Source organism: Andrena cerasifolii, chromosome 3 (assembly GCF_050908995.1).
Source record: "Andrena cerasifolii isolate SP2316 chromosome 3, iyAndCera1_principal, whole genome shotgun sequence".
NCBI lineage: Eukaryota > Metazoa > Arthropoda > Insecta > Hymenoptera > Andrenidae > Andrena > Andrena cerasifolii.
Genome location: NC_135120.1, coordinates 18040096 through 18064057, shown reverse-complemented (window position 1 = coordinate 18064057; position 23962 = coordinate 18040096). Strand labels below are relative to the sequence as shown.

The following is a 23962-nucleotide window of genomic DNA, read 5'->3' as shown; positions in this document are numbered from 1 at the left end:
CTTTATTCGAATTACGCGGCAATGGATGAGAAAGGAAGCAGGGTGGCGCTACCTGTCGGCAAGATGATAGAATCGATTAAACCGGAAGCTTCGTAGCCGCTCGCGTAAAGGCCAGGAGCCAGCGTTGGCCACATGTGTTTTGCGGACCGCTTTTCCGTAGAAAAAGATCGCCGAAAATGCCGTGTTTACGTAATCCGTGGTAACGTGACGTTGTAACGGTGCTCCTGAACTCGCTGCGATTGTGACTAAATTTTTTCAAGCCGCACGCAAGCCAGCCGGCGAGAGGGTCCACGAGAAATACAAAGAAGATCCGCAACGAAGAAAAATTAGCCGTACCAACGAGGTGCAGCCCGGTTGTCTGCTAGCTTCCTATTTCGCAGCTCGCACGCACGACGAACGCCGCGTGCACTCTGTCGCCGAGGTTTCGCCGAGAAAAAGGTAGATCAAAGCATCATTCGAACAGTAATCTCGTGCGCCGGCTGATCCCGGATCGCCTCGTGAAATCGCCGAGTCAGCGTGTTCTTAACCACACAACCTCGTTCGGACCTCGTGCACGTCGTGCTCCGAATACTAGGGGCGTTCGACCGGATCCCAGGACGCCGGGGATATTTCCATCGATTCTATTCTACTTTTCACGGATCTCGGGTGAATTCGGGGCACGTGCGAGAGAGGAGGAGAGATATTTCGGGGGCATCAATCGGTAACGACCGCGTGCGTGACTGCGTGCACGCCGCACCTTCTGGAAAGAGCGATCCCCTCGTGACACGAGTGGGCGTTCTCTCGCCTCTCGCGGAAGGGCCGACGCTCGTCCTTCTACGCCTGCATCGCATAACTTGTGTTAAAAATCGAACAGGCGTTCGTGCGACAGCACGGACCTCGGGGAGACATGCGTCCGGTCTACGGCGCGGAGGATGTCCCTAGATTGGTGCTTTAAAGCCGAACCGACGACGCACGAAACGTCTCGAATCATTCGATCTCGCGACGAGACGGCTCGGCCGGATTAATGTGCCCGGGGGTGAGCGGCGTGTCTCAGGACCCCTTCACCGCCTGAGAGGGAGCAGCATCCTGTGAGGAAACTTTTCGAGCCAGATCCCTCGTATTCGGGGCCGCCTCGTGTTTTTGTCTTTCGGCGCGTACCGTTCAAGATGGCGGCCAAGGTGGCCAGCGGCGCTCAGGGAAGTACCGAGAGAGAAGAGGGCCCCGGTGTCTCTTACGCAAGTATCCTCAACCCCAAGAGCGGCACCGAGAGCCGTGCCTCTAACAATAAGGGTAACAATAAGGAGAACATTGGCGGTCAGGTTCAGGCCCAGCAACCTCTGCCCATCAAGGATCGTATCGCCTCTCAGAATCTCACTGCCAAGGGGAAGTTCTACCAGAGGAACGGACGGAGGTTCAACCCGCAGAGTAAACTGGACAAGCGATATGGAAACGAACTGCCACCTACCTCCGAACAGAGCCAACCGATCGTGCAGAAGGAACTTTCGGCCGAGCAGCGACAGGAGAGCGCTCCTGAAAATGTGCAGGTGAACGGCGACATTGGGAGCGACGGAGAGTTTCAGACAGTCGCACCCAAGAGTGCCAGGAGGAAGGAGAAATTAAGAGAACAGCATCGCGATCACAGAGAACGACACAGACACAGAGACCACAGGCATCCGCTTCGCGGGCACAGCGGGAGCAACGAGAGGTCGCACAAGGAGCGCGACCGAGGAGATAGAAGTGCTTTGGATTATGTCATGGGCAATAAAGAAACTGCGAGAGATAACGAGGACCAAGACACGGATTCGGAAAGTCAATCGGCGTTACCGGTTAAGTACGTTGAGGCTCCTCTACCCACCGTCAACCCTTGGACCAAAAGCAAATCCACAACACAGGCAGTGCCTTCGAACCCCGTCGCTGTCGTACCTCCTGCGGTCTTAACGCCTGTTGAGAAACAGACTGAAAAAGAGAAGAGGGTGCTCCAACCGCAGCAGCAAGGAATTGTTGGTAAGTGTTTGATCCGTGATCGATAGAGCTTATTTCATTACCATTTACTGCTCTATTCAAATTGCCAAGTTCTATTTTTTGGACATCCTTCTTTCTACTTCTACGTGCAATGAATCGCTTTATAGTTTGAAAACAGGTTTCGCGTATCTTTCTTTTGAGATATAACTTTTTTTACGATCCCATATTAATAAAAATGTTACTAAAGTTTTTATTGCGTTCTAAAGGCTGCATTAAACTCTTGAGTTATCTTTCGTCTTGCTCCTTTATCTTTAAATAACAGTTGCATTTGCGCGATAGATATCGAATACATTGGAAAAAAAATTCCAATTTTTCTAGTTTATGTTCGTTTGATGATGGGTTCTAAAGTCAAATTCTGTGTAAAAATTGTACGCGTTACGATGGAGCGAGAATCTTCAAAATATATTTGCGCAATGCGGTAATTGCATGTTTTGGAGAATCATAATAACAGGGGGAATAAATATATTAGTATAAGGCTGTAGAAGATTTTGAGTGCTTCTACTTCATGGATTTTGTATCAAAATGGCCTCGTACTTTGTACATGTGATGAAAGAGGCTCTTATCAAGTTCACGAATATGGAACTATACTTCTTTATAGGTAGTGCTAATGTGGACTAAGTATCGGAGGGGAGCTTCTATGGTAACTTGCACAATGAAACTTATATAACAGTGTATTTAAACAGTGTACTAGGCTTATATATACAGTACAGAAATTCTAGTATATTTTATATCAAATCATCACTTTAATCAATTTATTAATACTCGAAAAAGTAGAGTGCCATGTAGTGCAATTGATTGGATTTTTCCTTTAATTTCAATACACGAATCAGGAAAACAATAAAAGCGCGCAGTTTCCTATGCGTATAGAACTGCAGTAATTATACACACAGGAACGCGAGTCGCGACATTGTTGCATAAAGCTATTCTGCAGCAGTAAATGAATTAGTGTTGAAAATAGCGTGGAATATCGAACTCCAACGGTTTCGTATTTCAAGCACGCGTTACTCGAATTTCTATTGAAAAATTTGCTCATCTCGAAAGTTTTCACTGGCCTAAAACACTTAGTTATTCGATTAATATATCTAACTTGAAAGTAACATATGGTAAAATTTTCGGAAACATCGCAACTATTTTTTCGTTGCGCACAGAATCACGAAAAAATGAAACCATACGGTATAGGGACCAACCGAATTAGCTTCTTCCCGTGTGACACGAGTGTTGCGCAGAGTTTATTCAGGTATGAAATTAGCGATAAAAGAAAACGTGTTTCGATGGAAGAAAGACCGCGTACGCACGTGTCCGTCCCGTAGTTGAGGTGTTTGATCGTTACGGCGCCGATAATAGGGAATTTTGTATGACTAGTCCGATCATCTTATCTGTACACCGCCAACGAGTCCTCGATACACGTGGCAAGAAAATAAGCATGTTGGCAATCAACTCTCAACACGTCACCTATATAGTCTTTCTTCATTTGCATAACAAATTTTGATCTCTTGCCCAGCGACCCTTTCTCCACTTCGTAGAAGCCTCGTGTGACCACGTGGTCCTGGATACCGCTTCGGTCGTATTTGGGAAATAGTAACGCGATGTTTAATCTTCTTTCTGTAATTCGATACCGCCTCAGATATATTTACTGTTCTTCACAAAAATTACCGATTCTTAATTCAACTTCTTTAGAAGGCAGTACACGATAAAGAAGGGCTTAAAGGAAATTTAGAAACGTGAGCGTTTTGAGGTTAATAACTCGACAAAAGAAAACGACGTTTCTGATGGTTGGTAAGTGGTTGAGGAAAGAAGGGCGTGAGTTTCGTCTTGGCCCTGCCAGAGGACTCGCCGGTAAAACCGGATACTCGGTCAATAAGTTATTAACCGAACGCAATTCAATTTGTCAATTTTAAACCTTCGTCGTACGCTCAATGATATCGTGCGCGCATTCGATTAACCGTAATCGTATTACCCGTACACCTACACACCAATTGAGCAATCGGTTGCTAACCGGTTAATCGAGTATCAGCAGGTACCCGATACAATCAGTTAAATCAATACCACTGTATCAGATCCTTATCTTTGTCACAAGGATACGTATTGCTAGGACGAAGAGTCCGCATAAAGCGATTCGAGATGAGATAGGAATTCTCGAACGTAGGGATCGATCGTCTAACGCCCTCTGCAGAGGCTACCAGTTACGAACGGTCGAAATGAAGAAGAAATAAACAAAAAGCAGTGCTGGCACAAATTAGAAATTAGATTCAGTCTATCGCGCGGTTTCATTATTTTTTCGCGCGCTTGGAAAATGCATAGGCACAATTATATAATCTTCGTCGATTAGTCCAATTGTTTAATTAACGTATAAAAACGTCGAGGGCAACGACATTGACACTCTTTCTAAGCGGTCGACAGTGGGTCGCAGCACGTGATGCAATTACCAGAGCCTCGTAACTGCATTACGTTCCTCACACTGTAATCCAGACATTCACTCTCGAATTCCTCCGACATCTAATCGACGAACGGCGAACGCGATCGTGTGCAATAGTAGGTACACTGGAGTCCCAAGTGGAATCGTTATTTTAGAAAATCATCACTGATTTCCAAGTGGAATTATCACTCGGCGATTGTGACATTTTTGCCACTAATTTGCGTCCCCCAAAATCAATCATCTTCAATTCACCAGCTTACTCGTCTTCCTTGAATTATCTTTTCTTTTTTTTTTACTACTTATTCGAATGTCCGTTTGTAACCGTAAGATCCACTGTCGACACATGGAAACGTATTTTGCGACGGAATGGCAAGGCAGAGTGAAGTAAGAAGGAACGGTCAAGATGCAGGTCTGCTGGAAAAAATTACAGTTATCGATTCACTCGTTATCCCGAGGCTCAATACACATTGAAATGTGTCGCAGAAAGTGAGAGTGGTGAGAGGAAACCTGTTTCAGGCCTGAGGCCTTCTACCCTCGATAAAAGTAGAATCGGTAAAGGCCAATGAATGCCTCTCGACCGTATATGCGTCGAGCAAGTATTTCGAGCAAGAGTGTAAACTGCAAAAACCAAGCAAAGTGTCAAGATCATTTCCTTTTCCTTTCGAAGCACTCTATGACGCTAAAATTATGCAAAGATAAGTAACGGCGGAATACTGATGACTACGGTCGGCTGCGATTTCCGTTTCGGCGTTCATAATATTTTGCGTGGTTAAAGAATTCTAGCCGAGTGTTCAGTGGACATAGAATATTTCAGAATGGAAAAAATATTCACACATTGTATTTAAATGTTGATGCCTGGCTTCGAATGATTCGCGTTTTACGAGTCCACGTCACCAGACAAATTCTCCCCGGTTTAGAGCGGCCAGACTTCTCCTAGCGATGCCATCTACGATTTCTTCCTACAACAGAATTATGTATCGAACTGACCGGAAGTTGTTGGCCGCGCGTACGTGCGGTATTGTGCCTCGGGGCCCGGTTATCGATATAACATCGGGGCGAATCGGTTGCCATCAACTTCGCTTGGTTACTGCACTCGTAAGACACCGATTCCTCGCGCGTGCCTTGAAACGGAGAATTTCCGAAAACACTCACCACTAGCGGTATTATTTTAATACACTAAGCGGGAAGACCTTAACGAGTAAACGCATTTCCAAGAAAACGAGAGCGGGGGATTGACGTTGAGGACTAATTGTTTTCATTATCAACGGTGGTAATTGAGCTACCCACTTTAAAGTAATCGATGGATGCAAACATGAGCAGTCATTTGATTCTATGGAATTAAATAGAAGTGGGGATGGCAGAGTATTAACTGCGAGAAGATGAGTACACACGTTTGCATTCAATATCAAAACAAATATTGATAAACCTTTACAAGTACCCGAGATTGTCTATGGATCAGTATGTTGAAAATGTATTGTCCAGTAATAATAGTATCTTGTTAACAAGTATCTGACGAACATATTTGCTAAAGTTTCTCGCTCTTAGAATCGCGGAGGAACGAGTAAAAGATGAAAGATCGAACCTCGCGTGGCGATCCGATCGATACGTCTAACGTACCTAGTGTCCGTTTAATACTGTACGTTCTCGGTCTCCCTCGGTTGCGAGGGACCTACTCCCATCGCTATTTGGCCAGTAACGGACTTTCCCGAATCGACAACAAAGGGGTCCGGCAAGGAAAGAGATCAAAGCTGCATTTAATGCCGCTTGCACGTCAAAGGCTAGCGAAGCAGCTGCGCGGGCATTTACCGTGCTTGGCCGCTGCAAGCCTTCTTCGATTCTCCCTTTTTGCCTGGCAGCTCAGTGTACTCTTGACTCTCGAGCTGCAGTCGCCGTTTCGAATGACAGCTCATTCGTCGCCGTTGCATACGAACACTTTCCTCCAGTCTGTTGTGTCGAGTAACAAAACTGTGATTGTAAACCCTCCCCAGCGAGCCGCTTATTATCGCGTAATTATTTGCAAAAGATCAGTAGGAAATATCGGAGGCTCGGGTGGTGGGGGAAGTATTCTTTTATCCCACTGATCTGTTCGCCGGGAGTGCTCTAAATAGTAAGATTCGCCGTGCACTAGTTTCGTCGGGAAATAATCTCGCCAGTTAAACGCATTCGCGCGACTTATCTGGAATTGCTGCCCATTATTCTCAACGGACGGTACACAGAAAACATTATAGCATATGGCAAGAAGTTTATGCGACCTGTAATCGGTGCTCGTCGTATTTCTTTCGCGTGCATCTGCGAGGGCATTGAAAACGCACCCTAAGAAATATCAGGGTCTATCATTTTTCAAAGTATTTGAATCAGCTCGCTTTGATTCGTCGAGAATATTTTTCCTCGATTTTAGTATTGCTATTTTTTTTTTTGTGGCTTTATGCAACCGCGACTTTTACACACCCTTTCTCTTTTCATTCGAAACGGTAGACACGTCCAGGGCGAAGCTAATAAGAAGCGTACGTGCACACCTGTTGCGCTGCTTCGAAGGTTGTTCCGAAAAAGCGACGACAAAGATAAAGTGCCCGTGTCGAGTGTTAATTGCGGGCGCGATCGCAACGTCCGTCGAACATCACACCCGTTATACCATTTTTTTCCCCGCACCATTCCCGGAAAGTATCGGCGTACGCGCGTCCACGTTTACATAAACGTTATGTAAAAGTGAGGTGTACCCTAACTGGCGCGCGCGCGCGCGCGAACACAACGCGAAGCCCACCGACCGACATCCGGAACGTCCGATGAAATCGATGTCCAGCGGGTGAAGGAAGTTCACATACGCGACACACCATGAAGATTAACAAAAATAAAGGTGACAACGTCGAACGCGAGTCCCTCGACTCTCGCGTCGTTTCTTTTTTACACTTCTCCGCAAATACCACATTGAATAGCCGCCTCGTCATATATGTACATACGTTTAACGATGAAATATCGTGTCCCGGCGGACAGTTTGAAAAAAGGTGCTCGATATTCAGCCTCGGTATTCTGTCGGCGGTGTACATATCGAAAACGCAACCTATTGTTTATTGTTTACGAATTGGCGCTTGTTTACAACACAGGTTCATACCAGCGTGCCATTATTACTACGCCGTAGACTGGCCCCCCTCGGCAACAAACTTGGCAGCAACACAGAACCGAGGTGGCCCAGCCTGCCAACGAGAGATAATGCTCTAAGATAGCTCGCGCGGCCAGCAAACAATGCGTTAAAACTGGAACCGGGATTTCGACGAACGGCCGTAGAATAAAAAGAAACACGCTCGGGAGGTTCTTTTTGTGCGCGCGCGCGCAAGATTCTTTTTCTGTCCTTTCGGGGAGAACTCGGGCCTCGGGACGTTTAGGTCATGGTTCTTGGGGTATCGTGTTGCTCTCGGCAGAATGTTTTTGCGCTTGTCTGTAAGGTGACACGGTGACGAGCTGTTGCGCAGTTCATTGGCAAATACTCTTCGACTTTTCATAATTCGATCTGATATTCAGCTCGGCGCTGTATAAATTTATCGAACTGTTGATTTATACGCATCTGATGGTTGCAGATATTTATTTCGCTGAAGAAATATTCATTTCAATTGTGAAGTCCATAATGTGGCGGGGGAAGGTTTATGGGCTGATGGTAAAGAGAAATAAGGAATTACGAAATGGACGGAAAAATTATGATATACTGGTATTATATTTAAACAGCAGAGGGTAGGCATACATATTTTCAAGGACTGTCGGTAATTTGCTGTCAACGTTTGCCGATAAGTCGAACGGGAATTCTCGTTAGAATCGATTCGTTCCTTCATACGTAATACACTCGAATGAAAATTACCTACATTTAGTCGCTCTTGAAAGTGAAGGGGACAATAAGTCACTATTATCCGTTGTTTACAGCGAACTTTTTACACGCTCTTCAGTACGTCCAATGAAAGCGACTCTCGCGAATCGCTATTCGCTAGAATTACGTTGCAAAATACTGCCGAATAGAAACACTAGGTATATTCTAGTTGTACATTTTATCGTGGCCAAAAATATTCCCGTCACAAATTCGATCTCTTATTGGCGTGTTTATTTAAAACTATCGATTGTTGGGGAATCGCAGTTTCGCACGATCAAAAAGTCCGTTGGGGCTTATTTTAAAAGTGGCATTGTGCAAGGCAGAACCGTGAAGGTGCACTTGCTTTTGCGTGTATCGTGTTACATCGCGTTTGTTTGGCGCTAATCGTCGCGCAGTTTTTCCTCGGTACGTTGTCAGAGGGCGGAGATAATCGTGGCTGTAACACGAGGAGCCACACGGTGGCTCGTTACTTTCGCTTTCGCGGTGATTTGTGTTTTTGAAGCGAATGAAAGATCGACTCGACTGAAAAGGGGTCAACGAGCAAATCTACGGCTGTATCACTTGCGTAATCCGCTGCGGTTAGAGTTAAGCTGTTCACTTCTAACTCAGGCTGCATTGATTATTTATAGAAAATAAGGAAAGCCACGATAACGTTCCCACTCTTTTCGCGGGGCGATTTCGCGGGACATTTGCGAAATTCCTTGACTACGTGCCGCGTGGGGAATCACACCGGGCGCGTATCCGAGGACAAGCCTTTCTGCAAAACATTTTCACGACCGTGTTTGTAAATTACACGAAGATTCGCGCGCACTTAAGCGCCATAAATCCTCGCGGTAATACTGGGTAATAAAAAAGAAACTATATATTTTGGTCGCTTTCTGCGATTCGTTGGGCTGTTGTGTCGTGTCGAAACGGTTATAGATAAAAATATTCATGGAGCACGCGCGTGTACTCAACGAAGATAATCGAGGTCACAAAGTTTCGAATAGATTAAGAACGACACGATAAGAATTCGTGAGTTACGTTCAGAATTCGGCGTTTCGAACGGTACGTGACCCGTAGTGACGGAATATTTCGCCATTTTGTTACAGAAAACGGCATCAACACCGGAAGCCATCCGACGATAGTCACAGCATCGAAGGATAGAAGAAAATTTAATCAAAAGGTAGGGGACAATGTTAATTAAACTGTGCGCCAATAACGGTAATAATTCAATTCAGCTGCTTGAGATTATACGGATAATGTAATTGTGTATACAAATTAAAAATGTTGAGGAACTTGTTAACGAAATTTGTTAATTATTTTAAAAATTATTATCTACTGTACTATCACCGAATTTGACTACTTTTGTTAGTGATTAAGCCGTTCCTTGTATTCTACAACGTAATTAAAATTGAATTGGTAATTTATCAGGCGAGCGACTTCTCGGACATCGGCGATTGGCCAACCTTGGGAGCTCAAGGAGAGGTGGGTTAAAGTTATTTATTGCTTTTCTGAGCAGTTGTGTTTGGTCCTCCGAGGAACTGATTTTTTAAAGCATAAAACAGGATGACATCCAGGCGATTGCGACATTTATCACTTTCGTGTGTATAATCGTTGAGATATAAAAATTTATGTTAGTCTGGAGGTCATCAGCAATCAATATTTTGCAGGAAAATGTAGATATTGTAATCGTCATCTAGTGATACATATTTCTCACATTTTCAATCGCTAAAGAAATACTTCATTAATGGTAATCGCCGAGCATGTTACTTTTATCGTTACAACTTCGTTCCTTTGAAGTTTAAATACAAGCGAACTAATTGCCCAGTCTGAAGAAATGAACCGTGCAGAAGCTAGAACTTGTAGAGTAACTTTACACGTACCTATGAGCGTAGACTTTTTGCTAGAGCAAAATTGAGTGCTACTTCGTCGCGGGTGTATTTGTTGCCCGCGAAGAATTATTGCATTCATACATTCACCTGCTCTAACTCTGTATAGTATAATTAATGTGCCCTACGGAGCTTCTTTATTAATACTGACGATCAAGGGATGTATTGACGTAGAAGAAGGCAGCTGTGACAACGCAGAAGCAGAATGGTGTGGTTGAACAAAACAGCGCTAAAGAAAGTATCGGAACCACTGTCGAAAGCAGAGGAAAGGAGAACAAGGAGCAGAACCACTGTCAAGATGATAGCGACGAGCACACGGACGGCAGCGAGAGGAAAAAGAAAGGTAAATCGTCACTTCGTTCTACCGGCTATCATGAAAGAAGAGAGGCCAGTGGAAAGTTTCCCCGAGCTGCTTCTTTCGCACCTGTTTCCTTCTAATTGTAATTCAATGATATTATTGCGGATATTTAACAGTTTCTTCTCAACTTCGCAGTGAGCAAGCAGAAATGGGTGCCGCTGGAAATAGACATAACAAAGAACCGGGGTAAACGAGAACGCTCTCCGAAGTATCATCACCAAAGGGAAAAGAACGGAGAAGGTACACGATATGCATTTAATTTAGTTTCGTAGCCCACGCAAGGTTCTATTCGCGAAGGGATTTGGATGGTTGTTGTTTATTAATCTTGAAATTGTGGCATTTAGCGGAAACGGACTCGTACAGAGATAGGGATCACGATAACAGGACAGGGTACAGCACGAGAGGTGGGCGTGGTGGACGTAGTTACAGAGGGAGAGGTGGACGTGGTGGACGAGGAGCTTATCGTGGTAGCTTTAGGCACAGGCATGACCAGGACTATTCAAGTTTCGCAGCAGACTATATGCAGGTAATTGTTTATAAAGTATCTATTAAATTCTACTCGCTGTATTGTATAATGATGAGAAAAAGAAGGGAATCTCTCAGAATATTCCTTGATGTTACACTGGAAAGTAGAACTGATTTTAAAACATTCTAAGATAAAGGTGTTGCGAGCTTTCGCAGCTTGTTGTGAAGTAATATATTCTTACAGATGCATAAATATGGACATCTGGATCCAGCTTACATGATGCCTTACATGGGGAGATTTTATTTCAATAACACAAATTACATTAAGGTAGACACAACGACGCTCAAGGAATATATAAGGAATCAAATGTGAGTTATAGCAGTATTTGTTTGAAAAGAAGTGGGCAAAGTTCAAAGTGGATGTTCTATCGTAAATATTTCAACGTTACAGAGAATACTACTTCAGCGAGGAAAATCTGTTAAGAGACTTTTTCCTGCGTCGCAAAATGGACGCACAAGGCTTTTTACCCATTACCTTAATCGCTTCCTTCCACCGTGTACAAACATTGACGACAGACGTTGGTCTCGTTATCGAAGCGATTATGGAATCCGAGAAATTAGAACTAGTGGATGGATTCAAGGTAAAGTTAATTCTGTCCTGATAAATTTTATAGGGCACAAATCATGAACCAAGTCCCTGCATATTACAAGTGTATGGGATTAATGATTTGTGCCAGAGCAAATTGATGAGGATTCGCTGACACCATAAGGACTTAGTCCGATGAATGGCGTTTGAAAGTAGACCTCATTACAATTGAATCTTAAAGAAAATGTAAAGTACTTAGAATATTTTTAGATGATGGTAATTGATGCGAGTGTTTCACCTTCAGGTCAGAACGAAAACAGAACCATTGAAGTGGCCAATCCTTGACGCCGCTGGAAATCCTGTGTTCTCGGAGTCGTCCGATCCTGCGAATCCGTCTGAAAATGAAGTAATACTCTCCACGTCCGAATCCGATTTTTGCCCCGCTGCCAGACCCTTACCAACGATTCCTATTCCCCCAGTTCCACGCGTTCTTCAATCCAACCACGTTATGTCGACAATAGGGAGGGTCAGTGAATCGGAAAGTATATCCTCGTCGATAGGCGACAGTTTAAATCCTGACGTGCCGGAGTTCATACCAAACGATCTGACGAGCAAATATAACGAACCTGCTCTGCTCAATAACGGAAGCGATCCCGCGAAGAGCGAGGGGCAGTCAGAGGACGCGAAGAACATTCCAGCGCCGTCGAGTAACGATTTGTCACCGCTCTCGAACAACGAATCTTCGAAAATGGGCGATAAAACGTCAGCGACAGACAAGTGTTCTAGTCCAGCTCCAGTACCGGACGCGCAAGTGAACGGGGAGTCGTCGAGCGGGGACGTCTGGCAAGAGGTAAATTGTCTTTTCGTGCAACGTCGGCGTTAACATGTAAATTACATCTTCGCGCTTTTTTCTCTCTAATTCACAGAAATAGCACAGTTCCGCTTTTACAACTTGTTCGAGATCTTAGGATCGAATCCTCTTATCCTAGAAATGTATAGATGTCGTTTAAGTAGATTCTAGTTTCTTTTGATACGTCCACGTTGAAAATTGGATATTCATCGTGGATCTAGTTGGAAAAAAGTCGTAACTGTTAGAGATAAGTAGTAACCGAGTTCGTCAAAATACAATAGGTAAGGCGAAGGGTGAAACCGTCACATAAGGAGAGAAACGAGGAAAAAGAGAAAGTTGATAACATAAAGAGCGAAGAGAGGGAGGAGTTAGACTTTCAGTTTGACGAGGAGCTCGATACACCGCCCCCGACCGGCCGGCACAATGCTTTTTCCGAATGGTTGGTTCTCATTTTTCTGATGTGTTTTTACTACGAGTGTCTCCTATGTATGCTTCCTATAAATGAATTGATGAGCGATTAATCGTGCAGGTCCGAGGACGACGAAGATTACGAGCTGTCGGATAGGGATGTAAATAAACTTTTAATTTTCACACAAACCACTGTGTCGATGCCGACACGGATTCCAAAGCACGAGGGTCACAATCGAACCGGTGATTGGACAACTAGGGTGAAAATGACTCAGGATCTCGAACAAGCTATTAACGATGGCTTGTATTATTACGAAGAAGACTTACGGATAAAGGATGGTCAAAGCGTAAGTTCGATGTTCATTATTGAATAAGACGCTGGAGCCTGAATAGTTTTACTAACATTAATATCCTATGATTTTACAGTATGGTTCCTCTTCATCGATTGGAAGTTACAAAACAATAAACATGATTAGTCAAGAGGACTTTGAGAAAATGGCTCCCAAGGCACCTAAGAAAGCTAATCCAGAAGTCCCACCTCCGCCTCCGTCTGCGATAGAAGACATGGAGGTGTCGCAGTCGCTTCCAACGCTGGTACTTTATTTATCTTCTGGCATATATTTTCCTAGACGTCACCTGAGAATTACGCTAATATGTTTCCTTCGAAACTAGCTGCCAACGGCTTTCGATAGCCTGGAGAGGAAGGACCGTCGAGGGGATAGAAACCGCTGGAGCGAGAAACCGAGACTCGGTAGGAATGGCAGAAGAGGCGTGGTTCCTCGTTTCTTCGCTGTGGTGAAGGACGAGCCGTCGGTTGATCCTAGGACGCCGAGGAAAAGGAAAACGCGGCACAGCAATAACCCACCTGTTGAGCACCACGTCGGCTGGATCATGGATGTGCGAGAGCACCGGCCGCGTACATATTCTACAGGGTACGTTTGCAAGAATCAGTGATAGAGCGAGGAAAGAGAAGAAGATAATTCGGTAAATCTATATTTCAAAATATTTTATCCTGTATTTCAGAAGTAGCGCGGGAACAAGTCCCAACGAAGGCTACCTCGCAAGCAGCTATGGAAGTGCGCCACAATCTCTGCCCACCTTCCAGCACCCGAGTCATGCTCTCCTCAAGGAGAACGGTTTCACACAGCAAGTCTACCACAAGTACCATTCGCGTTGTTTAAAAGGTAATTACCAAAATTCGCAAATACTTTCTTTATACATGGCACGATCGTCTGATCAATTGTAATGATGAACTCTATTTTTGTCTTCTTTTCCCGACTGACAATTGTGCTGAGAAATTAAGATCTGAGAAGGCTCTAACTAATCTAGAAACGTACTACCGGCTCAAGGATGGAAATACTAATCACGTGTGTCGTGTGTTCCAGAACGTAAGAGACTTGGAATTGGCCAGTCGCAAGAGATGAACACGCTCTTCCGTTTCTGGTCGTTCTTTTTGCGGGAGAATTTCAATCGCACCATGTACGAGGAGTTTAGAAGTTTAGCCAAAGAAGACGCCTGCGAAGGCTACCGATACGGGCTGGAATGCCTTTTCAGATTCTACAGTTACGGTCTAGAGAAGAGGTTCAGACACCAGCTTTACAAAGACTTCCAGGTCGAAACGGTGCAAGATTACGAGAGTGGTGAGTGTATTTATTATCCGCGCGTGAAAGTTCTTTTAACAGCTAAACTATGTATCACATTCGTAGGCAATGAACACGATAGAAAAATTTCATGTACTATTACAGGTCAGCTTTATGGGCTAGAAAAGTTCTGGGCGTTCTTAAAGTATTACAAACAGGCCGATCAACTTCAAGTGGACGCCAAGTTACAGGAGTATTTGTCTAAATTTAAGAGCATTGAAGATTTCAGGGTTGTCGAGGTAAGCTTTGATACACTTTGAAGCATCCAATACTCATCGCGCTTCAAACCCTTAAGTTTCACGACCGATCATCTGTTGCAGCCCCAGATAAACGAGATGCTGCAAGCATTCGCCGCGAACTCCCGATCCCAGGCGGCGAAGAGGCGCAACAGGAGTGTCTCGGAGAGCGCGGGTGGTGGCGACGCCTCGCCGACAAGCAGAGTCCGCCGATTGTCCGGCGGCTCCAGCACCGTAACGTTGCCAACCTCCAGCGCCGAGAACAATGCTGCCGGGCAGAAGTCTCGCGTGGACGTGGTGAACCTTTCACAGTTCCGGAACCGCGCCGACTCCTTCGGCTCGGGCCGATTGGGCCATTCCAGGCGGCGGAACGACGCCGCTCCATTCTCGTCGACCAGCCAACGTGATCTCAGTAAACAGCAGCCCCGAAGCAGACAGAACTCCGGCTCGTTCGCGAAGGCTCAGGAGGTGAGCAAGTGCCAGAACACTGCCAGAGATCGATTGCAGTCGACCGGCAAGCCCGAGCAGGCCAAGTCGGTCACGATCAAGATCGACAGCACGCCGGTGTCCCAAAAGTGATCGCCTCGAGACGGAAAGGGTAAGTGCGCCAGGCACTTACTCGATCGCTAGAAACAGTTAAGTGCGTCGCTCTCCAGGGGGGGATGAATAGGATGTTTGCTCGAACAGAGAGAGAAGAAACCCGTTCGAAATAACAGCAAGAGTACACGGTGTACTAGAGTGTAAGAGAATGAGCACAAAACTCTCTCTCTCTCTCTCTCGCTCTCTCTCTCTCTCTCTGTCTGTATATGTACATACGAATATCAGCACGTCCTTGGCGTTGAGGATCGTTAGGAAATAAATAGTAATGAGAAAATGAAACGCTATAAGGCGAAGGTGGCAGAGGCACACGCACCTCCGTCTCCTCAGACATGTACGCGGGAGGTGTTCTTACGGTAGTCCGTTAAGGTTGTATTTTACCGATATATTCCGGCTATGTTCCTCGCTTAACGGGAATGATGTGTACCGAACTCGAGTCGATACACTGCTCAGTTCGTCCTCCGGATGCTCGGGTGCTGAGCTCGTTGTGGAGAAAGAGAGACCCACAGTGAACGAGCAATCTCGGGGGGCACAGGCACGACTACGAACGTGCAAAGCTTCTTGGCACTGTCAATAGATTCGAATGTTTCGCCGCGAAGAGAGGGAATAAAGTTGCTGGTCCGAAGTATCGTGCAAGGAATGATAAACGTCCTTTGCAGAAAGTTGCTCATCAGTTGCCGATGAAAGGACTCTCTGTTCTGCCGTCATTCGATTACCATTTCCCGAAGCACGCCGAAATGCCACACTTGTACCTTTCACGACTAAAGCCGCGAAGTAATCGAGTTTCATAATAACGTGTACTCGTTAGATCGCAGAATATAACTGAACTCCTTAAACAGTAAATGACGAACATGAGATCTTTGTTTTTTTGTCCGATCGGTGTCGAGAAAGCAACTGAACTTGAAATTAATGCGAACGTTGGCTTATTCATCGTATTATTGTTTCTTGATTTTCAATGAGTAATACTAATTACTGAATTGTTAAACTTCTGTCGTTTCTTTGAGAAATATAACCATACACAGAACTTTGCCGAGGTGCATATTAGATACGGTCGAAGTTCCGGGTTTTCGGAATGAAGCGCGTGTATCGTCACCGACATTCGAGGATGTCGGGAGAACGTCATCGCAAAGTGTACAAATGTTTTTATAGCAGTACGTGGTAGTTACTTTTTTTTAAACTTGTAAAGCATGTTACGTGAGGTTCTCTATGTAAATGATGTATAATTTCACAATATTGAATCGTTAAAAAAACTGCATCGATTAGGCTAAACGTTTCTCCCAGAAAAAAAAAGAGAAAAGGCAGAAAAAAAGTGGCAATGAATTCTTCAAATGAATTTTAGCTGTTAAGTAATTTCAACGCCCGAATGAAATAAAAGAGAAAAAAAAAAGAATTACAAGAAATGTCACATTGGCAAATGAAACTTGCTCAGTCCGTGGCCGGTGCAGAACGAATTATTATATTTTAGACATAGAAGTTTACGCGGCTATTTTTTTTTTTCAATAAGGCGGATGTGACTCTCGATACCGGTGCTTTGATTCGTACAGTCCGAATGTTGATGTCGAACCAAACGATTTCAAGCTAAAGAAGAAGGAAAGTGAAATGGCAAAGTGGCGAAGATTTTTAATACACGCTCTCGATCGAAATGATTGCTTTGCCTGGTAGTTACTTTCCGTTACCAGTAACTGAGAATTAATGTTAAGAGTTCGAACGTAACAGTCAGAGATTCATTTGCAGACTTGAAGATTTCGTTGGCTTTCGGTTCTTTGTCAGCCACAGAATTGGGGCAGAGAATGCTCGTATTCGAGAGGGAGCCTTTCTATTGTCTTCTTTTGACAATTGCTAAACAGAAGTCGTTCTACGTTACAGCCACGATCCAGAAAGTCGACCGAAAATTTTATTTCTGATTCCGCTAATACCGAATCGAAATTCTCGAAGAGGCTGGGCAGAATATCTGAATGGATTATGTGGGGGCAGTGTCGGGTGATAGAAGAGAGCTCTGGAACTCGTCGAGCGACCGAGATCGAAGCAGAAACATTGGAATTCTGTCGTTTAGATGCTAGAGCTTTTTAATCGTGCAACGAAAGCATTGAATTGATTGAATATCGATCCTGTATAAGAAATAACAGGTTTACGTAGGAGTTATGGTTAAGCATACGGTTATCTAGGAATGTAATTAGGCTAGCTAGGATTTGTAAGTGGGCAAAATTGGTTTCCAAGTTCAGTGTCGAATGAAAGGAATTATTGTACTCTTAATTAAGAACGAATAGTTTTAGACCAATTCTGTTATTTAAAAAAAGAAGCACAAGCTAAAGATTTAATTCAGTAGTATCGTGCCTGTGACCATGAGTACTAGAATTTTAGAATCAGGCTTAGTTCAAAGGTGGTTAAATTATTAACAATTTACCAGTACTTTTTAGCCACGTTTGAATCTGAAATTATTATATTCCCAGTCGCAAGTGCAACAGTAGAAAGTATCTCGAAACACGAATGGCTGGCACATTCTCGTAATAATTCATTATCACAATTTTTCGTCGACAATTTTTTAATTATCCACGTTGTTAAAAGCGAAAGGGTTGGAGGGTCGACATTAAATTGCATCACGCGTGAATCGCATGTAGATGTCTGGCATCTTTACAGATCCGTTCTCGTCTCTTTTATTTCTTGTTTTGTTTAATGTACTAGTCACGCACTGAGTCAACGCATCGTTCTGCAAAAGTAACGTTCGAGAGCAAAAAGAGAAATAGCTGATCTTCGGATTGAAATATACTTAGCCTTAATCAACGACACCGCCACAGTCGGCCCTATCCTCTTTATTTTACAATAAGGATTTCGCTCGGCTGGGTCCCGTACTTGTCGCCAATTTATAAGAAGCACTGTCGTGCGAAACATGCTGGTCTATTTAAATTTCACCGAGAAAAACGTTGAGTTTCTGTTAAACATTATTCCGTACCATTAACGCGCTGCGACCGCCAAGTCAAGCGAAAGGTGAAAAGCCATCATCTTTAACGGTATCGTACTATCGAGGGGTCATTTTTTTCCCCCAAGCGAACACTTGTTCCATTTTTTAAAGAGAATTGTACATTTTATGCGAAAGGGATCGGAGGACGCCAAAAGCAATAGCATCGCCCATCGAGCAGGCGGCTCGCTGCTCCCCTTGTGATCATATATGCATACGGAAGGCGTTCAAACGCTCGCGATGGAAGCTTCCATTAATTTCTTACTCTGGCTACGAGTTTCTTATATTTTTTACATTCAAACGACACTCTTCTGCTTGGTGAACAACACAGGCACTACGTAGTTTTATTTCCGCGGGCCGTTCGTCGGATGGAACCCGACGCTCACTAAGAACCAATGTAATTGTTATGTAAATGCGTAGAAAAATCTCGACGGTGTTCAACTAGATAACAGTTAGTTAAACGAAATGCGGCTATCGAGAAAGCTCATCGAGTTCTACTAAATTTCTTTCTTTTCCAGTGGCCTTAAAGGGAATCTAATCACGGCCCGAGTTTAGAGGGGCCACGTCGAACTTCGTCCGAATTCTCTTCAGCTGGGAGCCGTTGAGGAAATTTCGAAATTGAGTTGAATCAGAAATTTTCTCCCAAGCCTTTGAAGGCTCCAGAGAAGAAGGAGGAGGTGTCTGCTTCTTTTTCCAAGAAAAATTGTAAAGCAAGCTTAACGACAAAGTGAAACAGCTGTCGAAACACGCCATCGACGCCACCGTTTCAGTCGAGATCTCATTCTCAGACCTGAGGTCAATTAATTTTCCCTGTGTTCATAAATTCCAGTAAAATTAATGACGCAGATTGTACTGAAAGCTCTCCGCGTTCGAACGTAACGATTGGGGATTGCGAGCGAATTACCTGAACACCCTCACCTGGGATTCAGAAAGCTGTGATCGCGTGTTGTATTGTATAATTCAGTATCTGAGAAGTATTTACCCTGGGGACCGCCCAACGGTTCCTTAGAAATTGTCTGCAAACTTAATGCTCATTCATGAATTGTTCATTGTCCAATGTTATGACTCGCGAAACATCCGAAATTGTCCATTATAACGGCGATTGCCTTTCAACATTTAACGCCAGGGATCGCCCGGTTTTGTGAGGAGGCTTTTGGTACAAGTTTTTAAAGAATGGTAGAAAAAGTGATACAACGTTCCCCGTTTCTCGCGTTCTCGTTTCCCCTCCATCGTCTTCCCCACGAATGTTCGCTAGAGTTACATAAAGTTCGTACTTGCGCTCACAATCTCTTCTCCAGACTCCTTCTGCGTCTTCACCATAAAATCGATGGAAGTTCATTCGATTCCCTTAGTTCGTAATATTTAATCGATACTTGTTGGCTCTTTAAATGAATTATAATTATGAAATATATATGTATATGTATTTTGCACACGTTACGATTAGTTGCGCGCCGATTGTCCTTCAGAAACTTATCTCCTCGTACCGATCGCGGCGAATGCGATCCGTATTTAATAGCGGTCGATCGTTTCAGAGTTCCTACGTCCGTTCGAATTAATTTACTTGTGATAAACACTGCAATGAAAGCACCGCGACGTGAACAATTTACTCGTTACGTGTTTTAAATTTCATTGCCACCGCTACGTCGTCTTCTAATCCCCCTGCAGTCCTTGTTTCGTTGAACGATTGTACACGTCGACCGGAGGTCCGAGTAGAATTATTTGTAAAACAACGACAGTATTACAGTCAAACGTTCTCAAGATATTCAGCAGTCAATTAGCGCAACCGATTTCATAGAGCTGAACGCAATAACGGAACCCTCGAAGCGTCGACTCTAATTGTAAGCCAGGCTTTCTGAGTACCAATGGCAATTGAGTTTACGCGAATCTTATGAAAAGGAAGACAAGCTTCCGTCGAGTTTGGTTCCCGCGTTGCCAGAGTCTCTAGGGGCGAATAGAATTTTTTACACAACAAAAGTCTGTTTGAATTCGTGAGATGCGACGCGTAGTAGCAATAAGAAGGGCGTGAAAGGGGGGAGAGTACGCAGCTGTCTCCGAGCGCGAAGGAAGACAACTTCGAACGGACGAAGATCGGTTAGCACAAAGTGAAAGCAAGCGCGAGCCGTGCGGCGCGTGGATGAATGCCAGGGGGAATAAAGAAAGGTGCCAGAAGAATCGCTAAGGGGGAAGCATTTTCTCTACATAGGACATGTTCGTAGCCTCCATTCTTTGCCATTTCGTACTTGGCGACGTAGGTTTAGCTACCTTAGCTTTTAAGCGAGTGACTACGCACTTTTAAGACAATGATTTAAAGAAGAAAAAAGCGAAGCTTCAAAAAAAATGAATGAACGTAGGCTTAAATCGAGCTAAGTTAAGAAGTAACGATAAATCTCGCTAGGGTTCGATCGTTATCACGCGCTTGTCACAGCTCAGACCTTGATGATTTCAATGGTCACTGAAGCTCCAGGATCTCATCCCCTTCTTGTACTGTACCTCCGCCAAACCGTCGTTCCAGAGCTTCACTCTTCGTTGCTACTTTAATATATTTAACGCTTTAAGTTTAACGATGTCACCGTTGCCAACGCCATTCAAATCTTCCAAGCTCCAACGATTTCACGCATTGCAGTGCTGAACATTCTTGCTGCAAGGATAGCCACGTTTCAGGGATTCAATTAAGGGTACATTTTCATAAAAATTTAGGATTTTCTTAAAAGAAAATTGTAACACAGGGTAAAAGGTCCTTTTGGTATTGATTTATACATATTTTAAGATGATAACTTTTTTTATTATTTTTTCTCTCCGATGTAATCTCGAATAAGTAGCTATAACTAACGGTGTACATAAAAACAAAAGAACTGATTGACGGATTCCAAAAATTCTTTCCGGATTCTTTTCGTTAATAATATCGTTACCGTATTACCAACTTTCGTAAGATTTGGTCCAGCCAATTTAATTTTATTCAGCTTAAAATATTAGCGGTTGCAGGGCACTTTTACTAAAACATGTGTTAATCATAGAGTTTTCATTATTCTGCAACAACGAATGGTAATGCGGTAACCACATTCATATATTTTAAGAAAAACTTTCGATTTTTAATTTCAGATGAGCCTCTCTTGAAATATAATGTACACCGTGCTTTCGTCACCGTCAGAGTCACGCCTATTTCTTCAAGATTATATCGGGGAAAAAAACAATAAAATAAAAATTGTATTATCTTAAAATGCGTATAAATCAATACCAAAAGGAATTTTTACCTTATCTGTTACAATTTTCTTTAAAAAAATCCTAAACTTTTAAATCTGATATTTACCCTTAAATATCAGTGGAAAGTACGAGCGTAAAAGCACACGGGACAATTTATAATTCTAAAAGAGAAAACAAAAGTGCCTCAGGATTAGTCTTCCAGTTGCCAAAACGAGAACGCCGGTGTCTCAGGATTTTGCCTGCAGTGTGTGTTGCTTAATTGATCGCGATTATCAGTTCTCCCGTGACGATTGGCGGGAACAAGATTCCCCGTAACGGAACAGAATACAACGGTCGCCTGGACGAAGGTAGCGGAGAGGCAGTACAGCATGGGGAAGGGAATCGGAATGGAAAGGGAATTCTGCCGAATACCGCTTTCTTCAGCGAACGACGATCTTGTAGCAGGATAAATGTAAATAGTTCCTCGCCGGAAGTTCATGGAATCGCCTCGCCAGGCCGATGTCCTGCCGCGAAGCAAAGGAATGCACTGTACACGCTACGAATTCATACGTCGTTTCTTATGTACATACATACATCCGCGTATCCGTGTGTGTACGTATATAAACGTTAATTTTACACTTAAGCCTTAAGCGTACAGTTACGCGGATGGGGGGTTGCCGGTGGCAGATAACGGGGTTTCAATGAAAATGTATAAAAAAAAAAAGAAGGAATGTTTCCTATAAGATACACTTTGTACACGAAGATTAACTCCAGCCCTGCTATACGTGTATATATTTTGTTTTCATACTTCGACCACGATTAATCCCTTGTATTTAGTGTATCTTCTTCTTGACGACCGTCTTTACGTTCTATTCCCCTTCTGAATACGCTCGTTCCGTTTGCTCTTTTAGTTGTAACCGTTCTCACGAGACCTGTAAAGACGAAGAAAGGATTGTTGCTAGCGGGAAGTGCGTGGGATTAAGGGAAGAATAGCTCGAGGTTTTAAAAGCGGAGAATTTCTCCTTTTCGCCTTTCCCACTGTCTGTTATCAGTCCCGCGAAAAAAATGGTCCACGGTGCGTTTCGATCGAAGGCGCACGTATTTCGAAAGCGCTCAGTAAAATAAGCTTTCGCTACTCACTACTCCAGAGATGCGCAAAGAGCCCCGAGCGGCCCTTCGTGCAACTCTGCACTATTCGGTCGGCCGAAGTCTCCCGAATCGACTCGCAGAGTCACGAAACAATGGAAGAAACGCGGGGATGCTATATGGATATTGTCGAGAAAGACGACGGGACGTTTGCTGTCTCCGATCGTACCGTTTCCCGTGCGACAAGGAACCGAGGCAGATTCTCGTTCGCGATAGTGTGCCTTCGACTGAAATTCGATCCGAGGCTCCGCTCTGGATTGCGATGCCAGCGACACTTTGGCGGTAGAGAAAGAAGGACCGGCGACCCTCGGCCGATTCACTTCTCCCAGGCGGCCGATCAGCTGTTCGGGGCGCGACTGTTCACGGGACTTCTAGGACATCTCGCGATATATCAGAAACGGTTTTTACAATTTTTACACTATTAGCGACGGGTACACGCGATTAGGTGGCGCTAGCCGAGTAACGATTAGGATCGACTGAGAAGTTAAAGGGTGGTAAACGAGGCATTTTAATGTTAGAGTTTTCTTCGCGAGTTTTTTAACAAATGTACGAAAGACAAAGCCGACGAGAGGATAGAAGGCGCCGAATGGACTATTAAGGTCGACCACTGTCTACTGTGAAGCGAGTAGTCGCGGTAGAGACAACGTCTAATACTCTAATCTAATGGTAGAGAATCCGCGCGACGTCCCCAGTAGTAGAGTAGGCTTATTTACCTCGGGTAATGCGAGGGGTTTCGGTAGGGGGAGGTTGTAAAATATTCGAGGAGGACGAAATCGCGTGGGTGCTTGTAATAATATTGTACTGGGTAGCCAGGTGATTGGAATCGAACCGACTATTATCGTTTACCGATGTAACTTCTCAGATTTAGCCACGAGGCGCACGTAGAGAATGGGTAGGGAGGTTTTTCTTACGATCTGACCGTACCGACGATATTTTTGCATTAAAAAGAAGTGACGAGTAAACGAATGGTAAATTAAATCGATCCTGCTGCGTCGATTGATGCCGACCGTGTAAATACGAGGTATACATACGTATAGTGTATAAGAGCATTGTAGTGGAGTATGGGAATAGCGAGAGGCCGTGTGAGGAGGAGGGTTGTGTGCGTGAGTGCGTGTATGTGATAGAGGAGGGGAGATAAAGTAAACGAAAATTACAGATATCTATATAAAAATATATATATATACACACACACATATATATATATATATATATATATAATTTACATATTGTAGATGTAACGCATTGCCTAGGTATATGTACGATAAGGGTGTAAAAGGTGGTGAGTCGAGAATGTCGTGTGACCGATCTCCGAATCCTGTACGCGTAGAAAGGTTGTAACGTTTGCGAATGCATAAAATAAAACGGAAAAAAGGACAAAAAAACCGAGCTGCAAAAGAAA

General features: G+C 44.0%; 1 protein-coding gene across 6 annotated transcripts; it reads left to right on the top strand.

The window, feature by feature from the left end:
• Window positions 1-91: 91 nt before the first annotated feature.
• Window positions 92-23962, top strand: Larp (La related protein). 6 transcript variants are annotated; one of them, XR_013085022.1, is made up of 18 exons: window positions 92-1983; window positions 9362-9435; window positions 9684-9737; window positions 10316-10484; window positions 10635-10739; window positions 10844-11025; window positions 11209-11333; window positions 11416-11605; window positions 11855-12400; window positions 12682-12839; window positions 12930-13155; window positions 13235-13402; window positions 13481-13740; window positions 13832-13992; window positions 14194-14448; window positions 14554-14687; window positions 14769-15319; window positions 21337-23962. XR_013085022.1 is itself a non-coding variant. In XM_076809059.1 (18 exons), exons 1-17 carry the CDS (start codon window positions 1146-1148, stop codon window positions 15261-15263), a joined length of 4140 nt encoding a protein of 1379 aa, XP_076665174.1. In that variant the 5' UTR covers window positions 92-1145; the 3' UTR covers window positions 15264-15282; window positions 18756-19667. The 6 variants fall into 6 exon arrangements, 4 of the variants coding, with proteins under 4 accessions (XP_076665174.1, XP_076665176.1, XP_076665173.1 ...); XR_013085021.1 differs by lacking the exon at window positions 21337-23962 and adding an exon at window positions 18756-19667; XM_076809059.1 differs by lacking the exon at window positions 21337-23962 and adding an exon at window positions 18756-19667 and having other exon boundaries at window positions 14769-15282.

Bases quoted from the DNA above. Each gene is read 5' to 3' on its own strand.
- Larp (XM_076809059.1), top strand. From the start codon at position 1,146: ATGGCGGCCAAGGTGGCCAGCGGCGCTCAGGGAAGTACCGAGAGAGAA. The intron at 9,436-9,683 runs GTAGGGGACAAT...GTAATTTATCAG, and splicing joins GAAGAAAATTTAATCAAAAG to GCGAGCGACTTCTCGGACAT. The intron at 10,485-10,634 runs GTAAATCGTCAC...TCAACTTCGCAG, and splicing joins CAGCGAGAGGAAAAAGAAAG to TGAGCAAGCAGAAATGGGTG.